Raw genomic sequence first — 21,337 nt, 5'->3', positions numbered from 1 at the left:
TCCCTAGTAAGCCAGGGAACTGATCTTTTGTTTGTGCGGCAAGCATCTCAGCTCTCTTGTGGAAACCCAAGTAGAACAATGCGATTCTCAAATTGATAATAATAATAAACTAGTGTGATAAAACCCCAACTGATACATCCGATATCCCAACTTATTTAACAGTGCCGTGGTGCAATCTAGAGATTCTGCCCAAAGCAGCAAGAAATTTGAGATTAAATCCAAACCAATTGCCGTCTCTGCTTCTCCGCCCTGAAAACATGTTATTTCCCAAGCACTCCTCCCAGCACGGTTTGTCAGAGGCGGGTTCCTGTACCGCAGCTCCGTCCCGCAGAACCACCGAGCTCCAGCACCCCAGAGCAGCCCCCCTTGTCCACCTCACGCAGATGTGACGCTCCCAAACCCACAGACCCGTGGCAAAAATCACTTTGGATCCACTTCTCCCCCTTCTCTATTCACAGAAGGGCAGGAAGCTGAAAACAAGCAGATTGGTCTTTAAAGTTACCGTGAAAAATGTTTATTTGTGAAATACATTATGCATCATTTCAAACTACAAAAAAGAATTACACGCACAAAGACACAGAGAGTTTTCAACCCTGCATGTGACCCCAGTTACACGTAACTTCCCATCTACTGGCTGGTTCTGCTCCCACTAGCACTTTATCCACTACAAAGCACCGCAGCTTTCGTTCTAAGTGCAGGACAACAAATCCTAGTTAGAAACACTTTGCAGAAGAGTGATATTGTCCCCTTTTAACATGATCCGACCTGCAACACAGAGAAAGGAAAAGGGGGGATCAGAGACATCCCAGACTCTGACGATAACCTTGCATTCAAAAAACATTTCACAACAGCAAAGGTGCTTGTGAGACAACAGCTGCACAACTGACAGTTTTTTCTCAGTAACACGACAAATGGCCAGGTTTTTATCAGTGACACAGAGTCCCTTCCCCTCTGGCCACACAATTTGCCTCCACAATTCACACAACCAGCGCTCGGGGTTTGAGCAGAACTCTGTCCCCATTAGGAGCCCGAACACGTCACACTTGTCACAAACTGCTGATTATCCTCATCAGCAGGTGGGAAATATTAAATACCCTCAGGTACGTGGTTCCCTGACTCGGAGGTGCCACAGCGAGGAGCTGGACAGGTCCCCTCCAGCCTCCCTGGCTGCAGGGAAAGTGCAGTGCAGTCCGTGGGGTGTTACACATGATTGACAGACAAAAACGGGCCCCATGCAGATCCTCTGCACATTCAATCCAAGCACCAGCTCAAAAACCGGCAGGAACCGCGACCGAGCCAGTATCCGCACCCTGTGCTGTGAACTCAACACTCTTCGTGTGTTTTGCACTTTCAAGTGCTGCTGTTTGGAACATTCAGGGCACCAGGTCTCGGCCACCACCCCGGTGACACCGACGCACTGACATACCCAGCTGCTTCCTCGATTTTGTTTTGGAGTGAATCTCCTCTGCGTCGTCCAGCACCAAGTTCATATATTCATCAAAGCCCTAAAAATCAGCAACAAAAGCGGTCAGTGAGCTAAACCACCCGGTCTAAGGTTCAGCAACAAGGATACAATCTATAATTAGCTGTGCTGACGTGGGCTGGACAATTAAGACTATTCACTCAAGAGGCATGAAATATTTCCAAACCCCCATGGTAGTTTCTCTTGATAAGAATAAATAGTCTTATGAATTCGAATTAAAAAAAACAATCAAAAGACATAAGAACAGGACATGCCGATACTCACAATGATGCACCCTTCTATCCGCATGTTCACCTGCTCGTAAAGCCACACCTGGATCCTGGACCGCTGCAAAACGGTGGAGGAGGAGAGCAAAACAGGGGCATAAACACTCCCAGCAATTTTATTCTCTCCTACGTGTTAAGTGACCCTCGCTAGTAATAGCCCCTACAGTTCTGTAGCACTCACATAGAGTCACCCTCACACATGGTTTCAGTTATTTCCTCCGGTATTTTTAAGTTATTACACTATTCCTGTGTTTGCTGATGGACATGTAACAGCACACATTTTAAACCACATTTTAGATCCGCAGAGGAAAACACCCCCGCACGCCTGACGCCTGTTCCAAAGGCAATTCCTTAAGGCGAGAAGGAACCGCTGAGCCCCGGACCAGCCGCTCCCGCCAGCCCGTTCCTCAGCCCGACACAAACCGGCTCCAACACCCGCGGTACGAACCAGCCCGGGGGTCCCCGCCCGGTACTCACGTTCTGCAAGTAGCGGAAGATCAGGTTCTGCAGCGGCGCGTTAAGGACGCAGCGCGGAAACACGAACCGGCCACTCAGCCCCGCGGCCTCCGGCGCCTCACGGGCCCGCACGGCAGCTCCGCCCCTCCCGCTCGCCCCCGCCCGCCCCCTCCGCGGCCCCCAGGCGGGGCCGCCCCGGTTCCCCGCCGCAGGAAGGATACGATGGGCTGCACCATCACCTTCTGCACCTTCTGGCCCTGCCCGCGGTACGCCATGGCTGCCGCCCCACACGCTCCCGCCGCCGGAAGCCGCTGAGCACGGCGGGAGCGCGCAGGGAGCTGTGGGAAGCTGGCGGGCCCGGCCGCTCTAGAAAGCTTGGAGGACCGTCGTCTCTACTGCTCTCCGTGGCCCCGCCCACCCCCAAAAATGACCAATTTGACACCTTTCCTGGGTGAGGTTTATTTAAAAACACTGTGAGCTGCTGTCGTGTGGAACAGTTCAACTACCGGTGACGGCGGAGGAGGCCAGACTACGTTTAACACGATACCTTAAATAGAATACAAATATAAAATGGCAGAATAAAATATTTACAGAAATCACATGTACGGCAAATCCCAGCTCCAGCGTCCGAGCCGGTGGAGGCTCCTCCTCGTTATTCCTCTTCGTGTGCTCTTCCTCTCTCCCCAAGTCACTCTGTGCGAGCAGCTATGCAAAAGTCTCAGAAGGAGAAAGCGGGGGGGAGGTGGGGCTGGGGCCAAACCAGCACTTCTCTAGATTTGGTTTCAGACCTTCCCTCTAGGAACTGAGACAGCACAGCAGATATCAAAGCACACAAGCATTTTCTTCCAAAGAGAGACTATTTACAAATCAACTCAAACAACTGATTTTTCCTCTGCCAGCAGCAAACACCTGCGTAGGTGGAAGAGAGAAGTTCTTCAAAACTTTAATAATTCAAAATATCTCTGCTATTTGCCATGGGGTCACAAATTCCAGCCTGACATCCGGGGCAGACCAGTAACCTCCAGTTTGTATTTCCACACGGAGCAAAAGCCGCAGGGGTGGGTTTGGGGTGGAGGGAAATACCCAAAAGGCAGAGCAGGGCAGGGGCCGCAGCGGTACCAGGTTCCCAGACGGACATTGGGAGGTTGGACAAACCAACAGCGTTTGAACGAGTCTGAACAGCCACTGCTTCCCAGCAAAAGACAAGGCAGCAGCGCGGGGGGGCGATTCTTGGAACCAAGAGGCACTTAAACCAATCCTCAGTTGACCAATTTGCTGCAGACTGCAAGAGGAATCTTGACCACCTGCTCCAAATCCTGTTCACATCAGCAAAAAGCACCAACTCCCCCAGCTTTGGTACAGGAGAACAAAACAGGAGGGGGTGGTGGAGCCATCCAGGAGAGCTGCTGCTTTCGCACCAGTATGGTATCATCCCTGATAATTCAAAGTAAGGCTGGATGGCCTGACCCCAACCACCACCCCTGGCCGCACGTTTGGTCCAAAATACAAATTATTCTGCTCCCTCCCACCCCAACATTTTCATTAAATTACCCCAAAAGATTGAAGTCAGAAACAATAGCGTACATAAATAAAACTCAAGAGTTGACATAGTAACTCCAGGCTTTAGATATCAACTGTCCAAGAAACCAGAATACCAAAACTGCGAAACACGCTGAACGTCAAGTTTTGCCAAGGGAGGAGGAGGAAGGAAGAAACTTTGAGCCTTGAAGATCAGTAGATCAGTTCACAACCACCACAGTTTGTAGATGGGCTTTTCTCTGCCCCCAAATGAAGAAGTGCTTTGTCCTCTGACTGTCGAAGGCGTCACCGATAGTTACGGAACAGACGCACAGGACCTTGACTCTGACCAGCAGGGAAATTCAGGACAACCGAGTGCAGATACTGCCACTTCTACCAGTTCAACTGTGCTTTAAGACTCATGGCAAAGCCTCAGCTAGAAAAGGGATCACCTCCGGGTATCGAACAAAATAGAGAGTTTTAATTTTTTTTTTTTTTTTTAAACCTTAAGACTGTGCAGTTCAGCTGTCAATCATTTCGGAAAGTTCCAGAAGGAGATCATCCTCGTCCTTCCCTGGGTCCAGATCAATTTCTGCTTCCAGTTTGCCTCCTGAGATTTCCCAAATCAGCTTCTCAAAGTCATCCTCCACAGACAAGGGCGCCTTCCCCGCACCCGTGGAGCTCAGCCGGCGCGTCTTCACCGTGGCTGGCGAAGAACTGGAACTGGAGACCTCTGAGTGTGCCGCAGGGGCCGCCGGGCTCCCCAGCTGCGCTTCAGGACTTGGCAGAACAAGAAACAGCAAATCAGTGCATGAGACTCCTTAACCACAGAGACGTTTTCTGCAAACCAGCTCTTAAAACCACAGTTAATCTCTCCTACACCTCAACCTCACAAAGGGATTGTTATTCAATTAACCTGCGGCTACTTTGAGAAGCCAGTTTATCAGCAGGTACATTTTTCAGTTTGGGGATTCATCCGTGAAGACAGAGCATCTGGCAAAGGAGGTTCAATTTTTGTAGCCACATACACTTTGCCGCCTTTACTAATTTGACTGTAAAAAGAAGTCAACCCCTGTAGGCATTCAGAAAACACAAGAAGTTACTGAAATGCTGTAACGACTTGCAGCATTTTAAGTAAAGAATCTAAATAAGCATTCCTGCCAGCTGCTAGAAAATCAGATTATTTGTTCCTTTGTTTAATTTTGGCACTAAAAACTCTAGGTTTTCCATTTGTGGAAAAAAAACCACCAGCAACTTTTGCTCCATGTGAAAGACACACTGACCAAAACAAAGAACAAGTTGTGGTTGTTACCTGGTTTTGGGTTTTTCTCTCCCAGGTGTGGGGACCAGGCTGTCCTCTGGCAAAGCAGGAACAACAGCCTAGGAAAAAGCAAACCAGTTTTTATGATACACAGGTTACAGATTCTTCCTCCGCTGCTTCTCCTCTGGCATTGCCGAGCCTTAACCAAAATACACAACCAGGGCACTCCTGGGGAAGAGGGAGCATTCACTTGAAGTTCGCTAATGACCTAGTGTCTTTTTTAAGAACAACGCAGCATTAAAGGACAAAATCCTTCACGTCACAGAGAAAGCACAGCAGGGCGTTACGGAAATGCTGCCGTTCATCTCATAAAGAGCAGAAAGGTGCTACGGTCACCCTGCAGACACTTCTGGGTTTAGAAGGGAACAGAGGCCTGTAGAATGTTTCAGTTTTCCATCTTTTCTCCAAGAGAAGGGTAAAACTTGGGCATAAGTTTTCCTGGGGACGCACTGCTGCCTCAGCCACTGTCCTTACCACAGCTGCTTTTTTGGCTGCAGGCTCCTTCGTGTCCCCGCCGGTGGCACTCAAGGGTTTCACGGCCGCCACGGCCGAGCGATGACTCTCAGCTGCCTTTCGTTTCGGAGCCTGCTTTGTGGGGGAGGCGGCTTTCCCATCCGTTGGCTTCAGGCACACCTTGGATTTGGCTGGAGTAAAGGGAGAGAGAACTGAGAGTCTTGTTCTGTCTCAGGGAAAAAGAAACCCCACAGGTTTTCATAACAGTCCCATAATCCTTCTGGTTAAACCTCTTACTGCCATTTCCCAGATTCTCAGTACTATTTTCCACATGATCAACTCTGTTTGCCAACAAGCCATAAAAAGGAGCAAAGATAAAATGTGTCATCTTCTTTCTTTCACTACAATACCTAAAGTAAGTCTTTAACATACAGTCGGCACCTACTTTTCGCTTTCCGTTCCAGAAGCTGAGCTGCTTGTTTCCCTGGGGATCCAGCAGTATCCTTGCCTGGGCTTTCAACCCCATCGTCTGGAGACTTCACCAACATCCTCTTCGCAGGCAGATAAGCTGCCCCTGAAACCATGGTGGGTTCAGGACTCCCCGATGCTGGAGTTTTACCCTTGATCGCTTTTTCCACAGGAGACGGCACAGCGGTTGCTTCCTTCGGAAACTTCTCTTCTTGGCGTTGTTTCAGCTGCCGTTTCTCCCTCATTATCTCTTCAAGGCTCTTCACTTGAACTTTGGAGTTAGTTGCACTTTGATCAGAGGGCTGGAAAGAAACAAAAGGACTAACAGGACAAAAATCTACGGAGGTTTCATGAAGACAATCTTAGTGGTGATCCCACCAAAATGGCTCCAAGTGGAACGGAGCATGTTAACACCACTCGGATCTGACATTTTTACCATAAAATGTTGCCTGTAACAAGATCCATGCTCTGCTATGGAAATACTGTCTCAAAACCCTGCAATTTCAAACACAATTTTAAGATATCCTTCAAGTCTGACAGATAAAGTTACAGAGAACAAAAACATTCCCTCCACATTAACCTTGCAAATTTTACATGGTGTTAATGGGCTTTCTCATTCATTGTCAGGTATAATCAGATTAATTCAAAGCTTGAGGATTACAATTTTGCCTGGAAATGCTATTGCAAGTGACGGGACTCAGCCTTCACTGCAGCACTTACCAGATGTGGAGAGGCAGGAACACACTCCAACTGGGAGCAGGCAGTGAGTTACAATAAAACAATTAATCAGAAACTGTATGAATATGTGTATGTCTTCATAAAGGACTCACCTCTGCAGGTGCAGACACAGCCTTGGGAGAAGGCTTGTTCAATTCCACTACCTTTTTTTCTTCTCTTCCAGGTGCTTTAAAACAAGCAAAAAATATTTATCAAGAGCAGAAATAAAAAAACCTGGTTACCTCTGTTTCCTTGGTATGTTTATTTCCTCATGTCTAATAAGGGGACAGAGGAAAGGCTCCTGTAAGCAATCCATGCAGCATTTGAGCTTGCTTTCCCCTCAATCACACTATCAGATGGCAGAAAAAAGCAGCATAGAGAAATTAAGACTACCAAGCTCCTCAATGAATGAATTTTCCAGTGGGAAAACCGAAAAACATAATGCATGGAAAACAATACGGCTGCATATTCTGGCACCTTCTTGCCTTTTGACTTTGTAGCCTTAAACTCTTTTATCCTCTAGTATATATAGAAAGAAAAAGGAAAGCAAGTCCTGAGCAAACTGAATTTGCTCGATAAGGGAAGCGCTTCACCAGGGCAGGTACCAAATCATCATCTTACCTACGAGCTTTGTGATCCGTAACAACCTCCTCCCCTTCGGGGCAGGTTCAGGTTGCGCTGGTGGAGCTGGTACATTTTCTCCACTCTGCTGCATCCGCAGAGCTTTCTCCTGCTTGATTTCTTCCAAGGTTTTAATTCGCACTTCCCCTGCTGCCTTGGCTTTACCTGCCGGCTCTGTCAGCTGCACTTTGCTGGGCACAGACAGAACGAGCACACTCTGCTTCTTGGGCTCACTCTCCACTTTAGTCTTGGCAGGAGTCTCTTCTGGTTTTTGCTTCTCTTCTTCCAATCGCTTGTGTTTTCTTTCGGCCGGGGCTCCTGAGAAAGTTTTGACGCGAACTGCAGGGGAAGGTCTTGCCCCCGAGCTGGGATCTTCTGTTTTACAGCGTCCTTCAGTCTGGGGTTTTGCTTGAGGTTCTCCTCGTCTCTGATTAGCTCTCTCAAGCCGAATTTCCTCCAGCGTTTTCACATGGATCTCCCCTGTTGGCTTAGCAGCCTTCTCTGTCATCATCAAAAAAAGATGCACCAATATTTAAAGAGTCCAACAATATTTAAAATCTCCAAAATTTGTACCAGTGCAGAGCAAAACTAGGTCTGAGTGTTCCCAAGAATGCATCTTAGGACAGTATCATTCTGCATAATATTCTCCTCCTCCTTTAAGCCACTTGTATCTCAAAAAACAGTGCTACCCAGAGAGACTTGCGACACAAAAAACATGAGTCTATTTTATTTTGTTACTTTCTCGGACTGTGTCTCTCCTTCAGTGTCTCAAACTCCTGCTCCTGGCAGCGGTTTTATTCTACTTGTGAGCATCCCTCAGCTCCCGAGGGTTCAGAGCAGGAACACGGGATGAGGCACAGGTGGAAACACACGGCCCTAAGCCAGATCTGACAGCGGCCACCGGGACACTCCAGCACCCGAGCAACAGGAATCAGGCAGGTTTTTTAAATTAACTTTTAGGGTTCTATGGAAGTTCATGGAAAGAAAAAGGGACATTTAATACCCAGTTATTACCTGTCTCTGTACTGGTCTGTTCAGAGGGCAATCCCAGCCTCTCCTTCAGAGACTTGGGGACTTGGACTACAAGACAGAACAGGAAAAGTTAGAGAAACTCCATAAATCTCAATTTTGTGTTCACGTTCCAAAATGAGACACGAGATCACTTCACTGGGATTCAAAGTTACCTTGAGCCCTCAAAAATAGGCCAAAAGAACCATTAGAGAAAAGGACATACAGAAAACCCAAGCAGAAAATCTGTGCATCAAATCCAGATGTCCAGTAGCCGTACCTCTCTTCGGTGCCTTGTCAGCATTCTCCAGAATCTCTATCTTCTTCCCCAGCCTTTCAGCAAGGTCGCGCTTCAGCGGAAGGACATTTTTAACAGCTTCAAAAAACGAGAAAACAAGAAGTACTTTAAGAACACTCCTCTGGAGGAGGATTTCATAACTGTCAGCCACAAACTTCAATTCTTCCAGGTATATTGTCTTGCCTTTCAGTTGCTAACAAAATCTGCCATTTCTGCAGTCAATACAGATCTCCATCAATATGTACTTTCCTCCCACATACAACAAGAAAATCCTTACATATAGTCATGTTTAGATGGGGGCACCCAAACAGCAGCTCACAAAAAGCTCCCACCTGTGGAAGGTTTCCGCTTTCCCAGTCTCTCGGCAAGATTCAGCTGAATCACGGGCTCCTCCCCTGAAACAAAAAAGAATCTCTTTAGTGCACAGAAACCAGCAGCCAGTGAAAGCGTTGTCCTTCCAGGCCATGTCCCAAAAAAAGTCATTCTTTTGGTAGCCAAACTACAGAGACGAATGACTACAAGTAGAAGTTCTGCACATTTTTTGCATTTAAAAGGAATTTGTGCAGATCAAACCTCCACCATTTATACACAGACTCGTACACACTGTTTGCAGCTGCCACTGTCAGTTCTCTTCAATGCTTCAAGAATTGGCTACTTGTACAATGCTATCTTCTCTAGGTCTCTCCTTTCATGACTCCCCTTTTTCAGTTATCCCCTCTTTTGCACACTGACACTCATTTTGACTTCAGCTTCTCTCTCTGCTGCTGCACGTAACCCAAACACTAACTCTGTCACCCGCTGTCAACACATTAGCTCATTCTCAAACCTCACTCAACTTCCAGAACACAAAAGTCAAATTAAGCACATTTGAGAGTCTGTAGGATGGTGATAACATATGATTAGCTGTGGCTTAACATTAGGCTGATAAAACACACTTCTTGATCTTTTATTGCAACACGACAAACTGAGCACCTATGAATGCCAAATCTTTCCAATACAACCAGGTACTTTAAGCATAAAAGCATCGTTTTAATTAGAAAAGGCAGCACCAGCAGACTAACGTGCCTGAATTATCTTAATTATTACTTAACCTTTTGGTTCAGGAGCCATGAAATGGAAACAACAGTATTCACTATTACCTTGCTTGGTAGAGAGAGTCACAGTCCTCACTACCGTGCGTACGTTTTCCTTTTCTGGCACAGGAATAGTCCGAGATTGGAGAGGATGAACAGAAACTCCTGAAGGACCTTCTGATCAGAGCAAGAAAATCATAAGGATATTTAGGAGAAAAGAGAACAAAACCAACCAACCAAACCGGACAAATTATCACAAAGACCATAAACATCAGTTATTCATTACCGTCAAACATACAATGACGAGTGCGCGTAACTACGAAACATGAGCAATTTCCCTCTGATTTGCCCTAGGAATTCCAATCCAGAGCACCAGCTGCTTGAGTTTCAGAGAACAGGCTGTGTAGCAAAGCAGCTCAATCCCCAGCTAAACATGGAAACGGTCCCTCAGGCAGCTCTCAGTGCCATCATCTCCCAGTCTGAACCCAAGAGTGCAAAAACATTCCCTTTCTTTTGCAAATCATTGTATTCACCAATGCATAGTCAGCTACCCAGGTAATATCAGAAGGGTTACAAATAAAAGGGATGAAGGTGAACAGAAGGCAGAAGGATAAGAAAGTACATGAACTCACCACCTTGTTTTTTTGTTTTTTCCTTTAGTTTCTTCAATTTGATTTCTTCAAGTGTTTTTATTCCAAAATTTAAATTGTCGTCTGAAAACAAAAGACAGTTAATGAATGAAAACTGAGGCTTAAAGGCATGTGTTGAAAAGCACAGACCCTCAGCTTCTTACAGCTCAGAACCTTTTGGAAATATTTTGAATAAACCCTGTCAACACTCCCCCTTAGTGAAAAAGCCATGGAACGGATGGTATTTTGGTAACGATTGGCACCCTTCTTCACCCCTCCTCTCACTCAGGGGAAAGCCTGCAGTTTGAAGCATTTTAATCCATCTACATGATATCAGATTCCTCTAGCATTAGACGTGGCTTTCCACAAAGGTTGAAAGGACACATTTCCAGCCGTTTAAACTCCACTCTGGGGCTCTATTTTATTCTACAAAAGCAAACAAGGAGGAATTCACCTGTCTGACCAAGGGACATACAACATTCACATGCCCAAGGGACTGACTCCATCCAGCTACCCTATGTTCTACTGTATTTTTAGAACATATTGCTTTTGAGTTAATTTTTAAGTTCTCCTTCCAATCCATCCTACTCCAGCTGCTAGAATACCTTGTTTTGTATTAGCGTTGGATTTCCTAGTGGAAATTATCCGCAATCCATTATGGGCTTCTGTCGCTGGTTGCTGGACTGGTGTTTTAGTTTCATCTCCTTCTTCAGAAAGCTGGTCTGAAAGGCAAAAATAAACCTACTGAGTGATGCAGCAGGGATTAGACAAGATTTTTCATGTTTCTGTAGCTCTTGCAATGATGTTTCTGTCCATGGGTCATATTGTGTTTGTATTCTTAACTACAAACAACTGTTCACAGAAAGATTGTTTTTAAACAGCTATATTGACTTGACAAACTCATTTAAGGAAAAGAGCTATACTGGGTAGAAAATATCTAGGACTCCAGACTCCCGTCTGCAGCTTTAACCACTACACAATTCAAGTATTCTGTGATTTATACATTCAGTTACAGTAGAAGTGCCTTCAATAAGTAACAAATGCTCACCATCATCATCTTCATCATCATCCGCAGCATTGATTACAACCGGAGGATGTGTAGGACTCGGGACATTTTCAGAGTTTTCCACTTTCATCACCCCTCTCAGCTGCGGGGAGGGATTTGACTGGACGGAAAGTTTGTTTTGCTGCAGTGACATCTGAGCCATTTTCACATCATCTTCTGCAGACTCGGGCGGGCTGGGAAGTGTAGCTAGAGGAGAGGAGAGGAGGATCGGCTGTAATTGGGCCATTTAAAACTTCTGCCCCAATGCTGCACTCACTGCGTAGCCATGGTGGATCAGGGAGATAAACCACCTGGCTACCGAATTCAGTCTCCTATTCCCCACCCCTGGCTACACGATGAACAATGATTTCCCTTGACACACAAATCTCACCATCCTACCACCCAGAAAGGATTAAATGAGGGAAAAGGAACCTGAAAGGCAAAGATCACACCGAGCAGCTGAGCATGAAAGAAAATATTAAATACCAGAATTACATTCCATTTAGCTGAGAGCCTATGACTGTAGATTTCTCCCTGCACTCATAAATCAACAGTTACTTGGTATCTTCTACAGCATTGTACCCACTCATAAGTAATATTGAACATTAACTACTTAATACTTAAAGAGAAAGTACCTAAGAAACTCACTTTTGCTTGGTGGTAAGAAGAGTCCATCAACATAACGTCCTTTTGTGTGATGAAAAGCACAGTTGGATTTCTGACAGCCCACCGGCTGATTCTCCCAGTAGCACGGAATCTCACTGCGCTTCTTCTGAAGACAGAAAGAAAGAAAAGCTCATGGTAACACTTGCCTTAGATTTGCAAAGAGATGCAGGTCCACATCATGTCAGAAACAGGATGGCATCTTTCCTCTCCCCACCCTGCACTACCCCAAGAGGTTAAAACAACATTATCTGAAGAAATCCAGGACAGAAGCACGCTGACAGGCCACCACAGTGCAGGCTGTTCACTACCACAGCACATTTAAGCAGTCTAATCAGTGTGGCTGCTTTTGCTTCTGTTAAGAAAATAATGTAAGCACCTAATACAAAAATCTCTTGCTGACATATAAGTGAGAAATTGATCTTTCTTCCCCCAGTTTCCTTCTGTCCCCCTCCTAGTAATAGAAATCAGTACCATTTTACAGCAAAAAGCACATCCAGTCCACCTACAGCGATGAAAAAAAGCTTTCAGTGGTTTAGTTTGAGCACACGTCTTTAGGCAAACACTCACATCGATTTCCATGTGTCTGAATCTGCAGATATTCCTGAAACAGCGACCCTCCTGCCAGAGGGTGCAAACTGTCTCATTCCCCAGAGCAGCTTCACAGTGGCGGAAGGAGCAGCTGTCTCCCTGTCACAAAGGGAATTCAACAAAAAGGAAAAATAAAACAGGACAGCCAAAGAAAAAAAAAAAAGAAAAAGTCTCCTCCCACTCTTTCCCCACCTCTCTTAAAAAGGAAAATAAAAACCAAACCCAAAGCAAAAGAAACCCAAACAGACCTTGTTACACGTGGAATAGAAATAGAAGTAGCAGTCATCTCCTTGGTTAGACATAACGGGCAAATTCTTAGAACCCGCAGGTTCCAAGGGTTCACTCAGCAGGAACTTCCTCCACTCTTGGCAAGAGCTGGCGTCACTTTCTTGGACTGAGTCTTCTCTGGCTTGATCAGTGAAATCTTCTTTTTAAGAGTAACCCTAAAGAAAATATCAATAAGGGAAAAATAATTAAGTAATAAGCATTTTTACAGCCGCTTCCCACTAATCGAATTAGTCTCTTGAGGGTGGCAATGTCTTGAAGTCAGTTGGTCACAAAAACTATCCCAACACTAAGTTTGGTGTTTTTTCAGCAAGTGTTTTCTTTGGACCCCTAGGAATCGTTATACGCCTTGGAATACACCAAAACCTGCCGTGTGTGGCTGAAAGCCCAATAAAAGAGTCACTTCTTCAAAACTGGTCATACATTTATCAGTCAATGATTAATTGTGGGTACCAATCATTTCTATAAAATACAATTTACATATTAAATATTATTTTCCAAGCACATGGAGCATTCAAGTTCACCCACCTGGACAACTTCAGCAAAGATACTGATCTTCAAAGACTTCCAGGTAAGTTCTCCTGTAGGCCGAACCAACACTGAATCCATGAATTAATAATAAAGGGGTAGGAAGAATTTTCCTCCTCACATTGCCAAGGGAACCTCTCATCCACAATTCAAACATCTTACAACTAATGGAGGAAGCAAGTCCGTTTGAATACTGCCAGACTGGAGACAGCCAGGGTTACTGAGCTCTTCAAAACCAAAAACCAAAAAAGCCAACAAAAAAAACCCAGGGCATTTAAAGATGAACTTGTGATTCAAAGTGGCTGCAAAAATGAGGATCCATCTTCCACAGCCGGACAATTTTTTTTTTTTTTAATATAAAATTCAGTAAGTTGAAATTTCTGGTCTTCAAGATTTCTTCACCTATTAAGAAAACACAAAAACTTTCCCCCGTCTTTATTACCTGTACAGCAAAAACATACCTGTGCGTATAAATACACAAATATGTACATACATACACATGTGTTTATACACACACCGAAAGTGAGCAACAGTAAAGGCAACGAGAGTCACAGTAAAAATTAGAATTTTTGGCTATTTGCATAAAAAGTCTCTCGTTTTGAGGGAACTGGCAAAAATGAAAGTTCTACATAACATTTTGATGAATGTGCCTTGGAGGCCGATGCTCTATAACAGGAGTGATGTGGGGCCAGCACACACCTGTGCATCCACATGTACCTGATGTACCTGCACACGGATGAACACACCCGGAGGTGACGGAGCCAGCGAGCTGGGAGCAGGGAACGCTCCCTCTGCAGGTGGCACGGCTGCGCCAGCCCAACAATTTGGAATTGGTTTGATTTTTGGACAGAATTTGTTTCCATTTTCCATCAGAGCAAACAGCACATGACATGCTGTTCCCTAATCCACATCCATCATAATCCATCATTGCAAGATTGCAGAAGCTTTGACAACGTGACCAATTCGGCTGATGATTTTTTGGTGCCACCAGAGCGGAAACTGACTTTATTGAGCCACAAGCAGGTTTGTTTTTGGTTTTGTTTGTTTTGTTTTGGTTTTTTTCTTGGTTTGTTTGGTTTTGTTTTTTTAATGTGAAGTCAGATACTTTGATTCTTAATTTTTTGAAGATACTAAATGCCATGAAGCCTGCAACCAGACCAAATAAAGTTCAGAGTAAAGTGATTCTGATCCCTTTCATTAAAAGGCTGCATATTTCTGCGCAAAATATTTCTAACTCTTTTGGACAAAACAGAATGAAATAGTTCTTACAAATTAATAATAAAAGGTTGGAACCTTTTACTCACACAAACACTAGTGAATTTTCCAGGATTTTTTTTTTTGGCAGGTAATTTTCCCAAATCTAAAATAAAGAGAGGAAAAGTTGGGTTTGCATATTAGTTATTGCTTTTTGACTGCTTGACAAAGGGAATAAAAACAGGAGTTAAGTGGAAAGTTTTCTTCCCTTCTTCAGTATCAATGGGACTATTCACTTTTGACCTTTAGCACCTTCAAAACCAGACTTTGTGTCATACAGATTCCTGTGCATCTACTCCTAAAAATTACTGGTGCTCCTTCATGCAGAAATTTGACAAGAAAGATTTTTCCAAATGTGTTCCCAATACCATTGACAGTTATATTAAATTTCAAGCGTGATTTCTTCAGATTGCACAAGCCAACACTTCAATAGATGGCAATTAGAGAGCACTGCTTTGCTGAGCAGAGGCATTCAGATCCAAATCAGAGGGAATTCTCGCTCTAGAAAAAGGCATTTCTTTCCCTAGGGAGTGAGAGACACCTGTATCCCTGAGAGACACATTACTGCATCTGCCACCGTGGGGGAAAAAACCCTCAAATGTAGGTCTTTTGAATGCCCGAGCAGCTCAGCATTTTGGTTGTTGCCTTCCGTATCCTGAGCAGACTCCAAGAGCTGTTCAGAATTTGAATGGATCTCGTTTAAAGAATGGGAAAAAGCAAAACTTCAATACAAAAACCAAACCAAAAACCCACCAAAAAACCCTGGAAAAAACCCCTCAAAGTTCTAAACTCCATGAAAGTCCTTTCACTTTAAAAAAGGTTAACTCTTTTTATTTTTTAACCTGGTATCAGTTAACATTGCAATCTGAGTGCTGAACAGGAATGAACTGAACTAACCCTTGAAGGCCTGAACACAAGTGAGTAACTCTGGTGCACTCAGCAGGTCTCTGATGGGAGCTGCTCAGAATTTTCAACACTTCTTTTTTCTCCAGAACTCCACTAAAGTTTTTGCATTAAGAGATTTTGAATTCATTTTGTAAAAAAAAAATAAAAAAAATAATAAAAAAAATCATTACAGGTGTGCAGCAGCTGGGGGTAGGAAAAACACGCCAACAAGTGCCACAAATCTGACCTCTGCTAAGGGAAGAGAAATAGCGTCATTCAAGTCCGTCTAGTTTGTTTTACAAGCTTGTGTGTCGTGGTACCGAAGAAACAATCCCGGTCCCTGGTCTAACTTTGCAGCTTGCTGACCTGTCTGGCTGGTACCGAAAAGCAAGAAGGGAACTAATTTTTTTTTTTTTTTGCACCCTAACAAATGCACGAGAGAAGTGTTATTGCACCTACCCACAGGTACTCGGTGGTTACATTTCACCTGGACACTCTCCTGCTGGGCTACTTTGTGCCTTCAATTTCTTACAAAAATATTCAAGATGCTTAACGGCCCTGTTTCTGAGGACAGGAAGATGACAAGGAAGAGCACCAGGAACTGCATGTTCTAACCCCGTTTTTTCGATCCCTCAGCTGCAAACCAGCCGCTGCTGCTTCACCTGCCTGTACTGCAGCAGTTGGTTTGCAGCTAATTCCGTACAGAACTACGGAACAGCATTGTGAGGTGCATGCGAACTGCACATCTCCATGTCAGAAGAACCTCCCGCTAACACATCTTCTCCATATGAAAATCTGACGCTACGCTGTCCAAAGCCGAAGCAGAAGAGTCAGAATTTCTACTCTTGACATTCGTTTGGGTCAATTCTAGCCGTTAAATACTGTCTGAACATGGACTGGGGGCGTGTTCTGAGACAGCACCCGAGATCCTCCCAGAGCAAAGCCAAGAAGCCAAAGGTTAAAGCAGATGATCGTCTCAGCTTCCTGAGTCAGGGTCACCTTTCATCGTGTTTTATGAGAGTCAGAGCCGGGAGTTACCACAGACACAAGAACAGCTGGCCCTTGCGGGCTGGAGCAGCTCCATCTGGAGATGTCCCACCTCAGGGACCCCGATTAGGACATTCTTCCCTCAGATGAGGCAAATCAATCTGTTCCTGAAAGGCCTGACCAGCCTGGTGCTCCTGTAACTGCCCAAAAATGACCCTGAACTGAAGAGCTCGTCAGCTCAGACACTGCTTCAGTACAGATTTGTCTTTAGCTTGACACAGCAAGACAGAGAAGGAATTCTTCAGAGCAACCTCTCCAACGCGGATCTACTCAAGTGGCCAAGACAAAGTGTTCAGATCCGAGCCCAACACTGCATAGAAAACCAGTTTCAAGCCTGAGATATTTCACCTGTCTCCCAGTTCAAGAGTGACGGTGACACCTTTGATCTGAAAGTCTTTCCACGCGCTCTGCAAAGCCAGAAGGACGTGACCGATGGCAGCACCTGACTCAGAACAGCAGCTCCCCCGGCCACCACCTGCAGACCAAGAATCTTGCGCCCTTCAGACACTGGGACCACTGGAATGAGCAGAGAATAGCCCCATCTCCCTCCCAGGAGGATGTTGCTCCACCTTCTACTGTCTTAAGGTCACTTTAACATATAAAAGGTAGAGAGAGGTTCACTGAGCAGCTCTTTCCTGCTTCAGGTGATCCTGTGGAAGACAGTCTGAATCAGTTGTGAAGAATTGATTCATGGGCCTCAGCAGAACGAGCAAGCAAATCTCTCAAGCACCTGCTAACCTGTTCTCAGTGCTCCTGATTCAGTCCTGAATCATTAATTTTAAAATATACCTAAAACATGGCAACTGGCATTGTTGGAAGCTGGAAAGGAAGGCGTGAGGGGATTAAGGGAAAGCCACACATCAGTTTGGTAACTTCTTTTTGTAGGACACTTCCTACCGCAAAAGTTTTAGCAAAGCCAGAGGGAGGGAGTTGTGTGTTTTCTAAAAAGGACTTCTGCTGGTGCAGGATATCTAAAGGTATCCAGCAGGTCATCACAGTCCAGTAGTCCATGGCTGGTTCAGGTCCACGTATCTACAGCTGAACATGTACTTCTGTGCTGTGCTTTCTCCAAAGCCACGAAAAACGTTTCTTCTACAATGCTGTACAGACACATTATAGATGGAAACTGTCTAGTGCCACAATCTGTATGAACTTCCAATACGTTGGCATCAAAAAAAAAAGCGTCTTCAGTAATCACACTTATAATAGCTGTTTATCTGTTGTTTAAGTGCATTGTCATATCGGAGTTATTTCACAGCAGTATGTAGTTTGGAGTCTCTGAGTTAAGATTTATGTCTTTTCTCCTAACAAGCACATGCTCAGTAGGAAAAGATGGAATAGAAACACCCAAGGTGGAGATGTGCTTAGTACATGACCTTCATGGGGCAAAACATCACGTGGAATAGTAGAAAAATCCAGAAGTGTTTCCTGAGCTCCAGGTTACCAAGAGCAGCACCAGCTCTTGTTTACATGGGCACATTTGCAGTCCACGGCTTCTCCTCTGTGAACCACAGATCCGAAGTTCCATACACTGGAAGTCTTTGCTCTTCTTGCAGGCGACAGCGCGTGCTTTACTGTACCGCGTTCAGTAAGCAGCTCCCTCCATGTCGCTCAGCAGCAACAGGTGTGACAGCAGCACACGCAGGTGTAGCAGTTCCTGCAGGTCCCAAATCCTCCACAAATTTTGAGATAGCACCAATTTTCAATGTAATGGCTTTCCCTTAATGCATAACCCCTTCTTTCCTCTATTTTTAGTGGGAGGGTCTCCTCTGTCGCTCTCTCTGTACACCAGCTTTTCCTCCTTGGTGTCCAAATGGGCATTGGGAATCAATTCCAAACTGAGGGGACTGCTGAAGCTGCTACATCTACTCTTAGGTAAGACAGATATACATAAGTAAAAAACACTAATTCTTTTTCTATTTCTGAAATCAGTGCTGAGGCCTGGCAGCAATTACTAAGACGATTCATCTTCCTCGCCAAAATGTTTTACTAAATCTCAGAAAGAGCTGATTTCCCCTGGAAGCGGCCATTTGGAAGGGTGCCATTTCAGATGAGAAACAACAGCAAGGGGAAGTTTTCTCTAGACCAGCTTTCCTCCCGAAACACCTGGCCACCCAGCAACAAATCCAGCCTATCTATTCAGCCTGTGCGTCCAATTCAAATACGTGCCACAGTGGTGGCTCCGTTATCATTTCAAAATCCCCCACCCCCAGGAGATCTCCTTTTCTACAGTCAGATAACACGGTGGTTGATGTTGAAGCGCGGCCCAGAGTTCACCCTCTGAGTGCAGCCCAGAGCACCAGTTCTGGGAACAACCTGCGGGCTCCCACACTGATCCCTGCAACAGCAAAAATCACTTTTGCGCTTTCATTGTAAACACCAACGTAAGAAAACAGAAACCTCTTAGATCCAATTTGTAAGAAAGAAACAAACAAAAAAACCCCACGTCATCCAATTGGGTTGTTTCAAACAACCCAAAGGAGGAATTAAGATGACAACCGGGTGCATCCAGAGTTAGTCAGATCCCGAAGGCAGTTCCTTCGGGGGACGGAGGAGCAATTTGTCAGATGACTACATTACAGCACGCCCCTTATGCGCATTGCTACAAAAGGAAGGCACAAGGTTTTAACCCCAAATAACGTTCACTCACAAGGCACCTGCACTGGGATCTTCAATTTCCCCAACCGAACCTCTACGGGCCTGCCCAAGGGCTCCGTTTCCCCAGAGACCAACAGGGCAGGGGTGGGGGCGCTGATAAAACCCGCAGCCGAACCGTACGGAAGGGGAGCGGGGGGGAACGGGAGCGCTGCGGCCCGGACAGCGGGGACCTCGGGCCTCCCTCGGACCGCAGGGACGCGGCTCCCCCGCTCTACAGCCCCGGGGCTGAGGCCGGGAGAACACCTCACCCCCACCACGGCTCCCGGAGGGCCCGCACTGCCCCGGGGGCCCCCAGCGGCCTCCCCGCCGCGCCCCGGTGGCCACGGACACCCCGCCGGGGAGGACGCGGGGACGCGGCCTGGGCCGCTCGGCCCGCCGGGGACGCGGCCTGCTTCCCCTCAGGGGAGCGCAGGGGACCCGGGCCTGGCGAGAGGCCATCTCCCCGCCCCTGCGGTCTACGAACAGCTCTAGTTACCGGCGAGCTGGGACTTTACCGAACCCCAGGGGACCGCCGCAGCTGCCGCCGTGTCGCCTCGATCCGCCAGGGCCGCCGCTCGGGCCGTCGCCTTTCCCCGCTGCCAGCCTCAAAGATGGCGCCGAACATACGGGCAACCTCAGCTCGCCCGCTGCCAAGATGGCGGGCGCAACGGCTTCACTAGGGCTCGCTTCCGCCCGTTGAAACCGGCAGGGGCGGGGCTCCACGCGGGCACCGCCCACCGGAGCGACAAGAGCGGCGCGGGCAGGGCCCATAAACAAAGTGGGGCGGGCGGGTTTTTTTGTCCTTTTTTCCTCCCTCTTTTTTTTGTCCTTTTTTTTCTTCCGCCAGCGCCTCTAACGCCAGACAAAGCCCTTTATTGGGGGGCGAACAGGAGAGTGGCCCCTTCCCCTCCACCTCTGCCCTCGTGCGGCACCCCGCGCCCGCCGTCCTGTCAGGGCGGGTGCCCCTGCCCGCCATGGCGCCAGGTCTCCACGCTGCTGGGCGCCACCTCAGGGCGACACTTTCCAAGCTGGAAGCTATTTTACGTTTTTCACCCAGTTTTCCCAGGCGGCAGGCATTTGCCCTGTAGCCTCGAGACAGCTTGGGCCGTGCTGTGCCTGGGGAGGGAGGCCTGGGCCCTGCCGGGGGAGCAGCCATTGCGCTGTCAGGGCAGCCTGGGCCTGCTGAGGCTCCATGGCAGATCACAGGCCTGAACCCGCCTCCCTCTGCTCTCCTCCTCTCCATGGCGGTGTCCTATTTTCCCCAGTTTTGCCCTGTGGCAGCAGTAAACATCCACCTGGTAGCAAGGACAGTGGGGATAGGGTGCCTGCTATTTGTGGGGCACAGCTATTTTCCTCACTAAATGACTTTTAAAGCCCTATGATTTGGTTTTTTTCTTTACACGCAGCCTGGACTACGTTTAAAATAAAAGAAGTAATTGCAGCTGTTGGGTTTAATGACGAGCTGGACGACGCTCTCGCACAGACACCTCCCGAGGAAGCAGGACGGGGACACAGCACGGCAGAGCTGTCACCCCCGGTCATGTCACCCGGCGTCAGCTCCAAGGATCACACGCTCCGACAAGTTTCAGGTTGAACTTTCTCACCCCTGACAGCCTCGCCTGGCTCCATCTTCTCACCACAGCTTGGCCCCGGAGTGATTAAAGACACGGAGAAGCAACCGCCTCTCCACTGAAACCAGGGAGATAAAACAGCTCCAGTGCAATCAACCTGCTTGGGAACAAGCGCATTGCAGAGGCCGGTCGCTTTTATTTCCCGTTGTCCTCTGAGCAAAGTGCCTCTGTGGAGGCAAAATAGTCTCAGTACAGAGGCAGGACACGGCTCAAACCAGCCCCCGGGAGCTGGAGATCACAACCTCCACCGTGCATCGCCGCAGGGCGGGGGACAAGGGTCGATCTTTGCTCATAGGAGCACCGGTTTGGATGGCGTTTGACAGCCAGTTCTGGACTGGGCTTGGAGACAGGAGCAGCCACGCTCGAGACAAAGCCCCAGCCTCTCCAGAGAGAAACCCCACGCCAAGGGGGGCTTTTGATGGGGCGGCTTTTGGTCCCCATCCCTCCTTCCACCCCACAG

At 46.9% G+C, this 21,337-nt stretch overlaps 2 protein-coding genes across 11 annotated transcripts; both read right to left on the bottom strand.

Annotated features, from left to right (window-relative positions):
- Positions 1 to 491: 491 nt before the first annotated feature.
- Positions 492 to 2,516, bottom strand: SNRPE (small nuclear ribonucleoprotein polypeptide E). Its single transcript, XM_065649622.1, has 5 exons — positions 2,427 to 2,516; positions 2,227 to 2,253; positions 1,748 to 1,810; positions 1,427 to 1,505; positions 492 to 765 (listed from the first exon to the last, which is right to left on the bottom strand). Exons 1-5 carry the CDS (start codon positions 2,478 to 2,480, stop codon positions 710 to 712), a joined length of 279 nt encoding a protein of 92 aa, XP_065505694.1. The 5' UTR covers positions 2,481 to 2,516; the 3' UTR covers positions 492 to 709.
- A 129-nt stretch (positions 2,517 to 2,645) lies between these two features.
- Positions 2,646 to 19,841, bottom strand: ZC3H11A (zinc finger CCCH-type containing 11A). 10 transcript variants are annotated; one of them, XM_065649305.1, is made up of 19 exons: positions 19,743 to 19,841; positions 14,728 to 14,783; positions 13,424 to 13,825; positions 12,859 to 13,053; positions 12,590 to 12,709; positions 12,005 to 12,128; positions 11,360 to 11,563; positions 10,917 to 11,033; positions 10,315 to 10,395; positions 9,749 to 9,859; positions 8,942 to 9,004; positions 8,592 to 8,687; positions 8,318 to 8,383; positions 7,304 to 7,804; positions 6,796 to 6,869; positions 5,943 to 6,267; positions 5,519 to 5,688; positions 5,036 to 5,103; positions 2,646 to 4,503 (listed from the first exon to the last, which is right to left on the bottom strand). In XM_065649305.1, exons 4-19 carry the CDS (start codon positions 12,910 to 12,912, stop codon positions 4,245 to 4,247), a joined length of 2,433 nt encoding a protein of 810 aa, XP_065505377.1. In that variant the 5' UTR covers positions 12,913 to 13,053; positions 13,424 to 13,825; positions 14,728 to 14,783; positions 19,743 to 19,841; the 3' UTR covers positions 2,646 to 4,244. The 10 variants fall into 10 exon arrangements, with proteins under 10 accessions (XP_065505377.1, XP_065505380.1, XP_065505378.1 ...); XM_065649308.1 differs by having other exon boundaries at positions 13,424 to 13,476; XM_065649306.1 differs by having other exon boundaries at positions 19,762 to 19,839.
- Positions 19,842 to 21,337: the final 1,496 nt, after the last annotated feature.

Source organism: Caloenas nicobarica, chromosome 21, assembly GCF_036013445.1.
Source record: "Caloenas nicobarica isolate bCalNic1 chromosome 21, bCalNic1.hap1, whole genome shotgun sequence".
Taxonomy (NCBI): domain Eukaryota; kingdom Metazoa; phylum Chordata; class Aves; order Columbiformes; family Columbidae; genus Caloenas; species Caloenas nicobarica.
Note: the sequence above shows the minus strand (reverse complement) of the source record. Positions and strands in the feature narration are given on the sequence as shown.

Coding starts and splice junctions, on each gene's coding strand:
- SNRPE (XM_065649622.1), bottom strand. CDS start 2,480: ATGGCGTACCGCGGGCAGGGCCAGAAGGTGCAGAAGGTGATGGTGCAG. Junction 2,254..2,426: donor AGGTGATGGTGCAGCCCATC/GTATCCTTCCTG, acceptor GCGCCGCTGCAG/AACCTGATCTTCCGCTACTT. Junction 766..1,426: donor AAAATCGAGGAAGCAGCTGG/GTATGTCAGTGC, acceptor TCTGTGTTGCAG/GTCGGATCATGTTAAAAGGG.
- ZC3H11A (XM_065649305.1), bottom strand. CDS start 12,912: ATGTCTAACCAAGGAGATGACTGCTACTTCTATTTCTATTCCACGTGT. Junction 9,005..9,748: donor GACTCTCTCTACCAAGCAAG/GTAATAGTGAAT, acceptor TTTTTGTTTCAG/GGGAGGAGCCCGTGATTCAG. Junction 8,688..8,941: donor AAAGCGGAAACCTTCCACAG/GTGGGAGCTTTT, acceptor CGTTTTTTGAAG/CTGTTAAAAATGTCCTTCCG.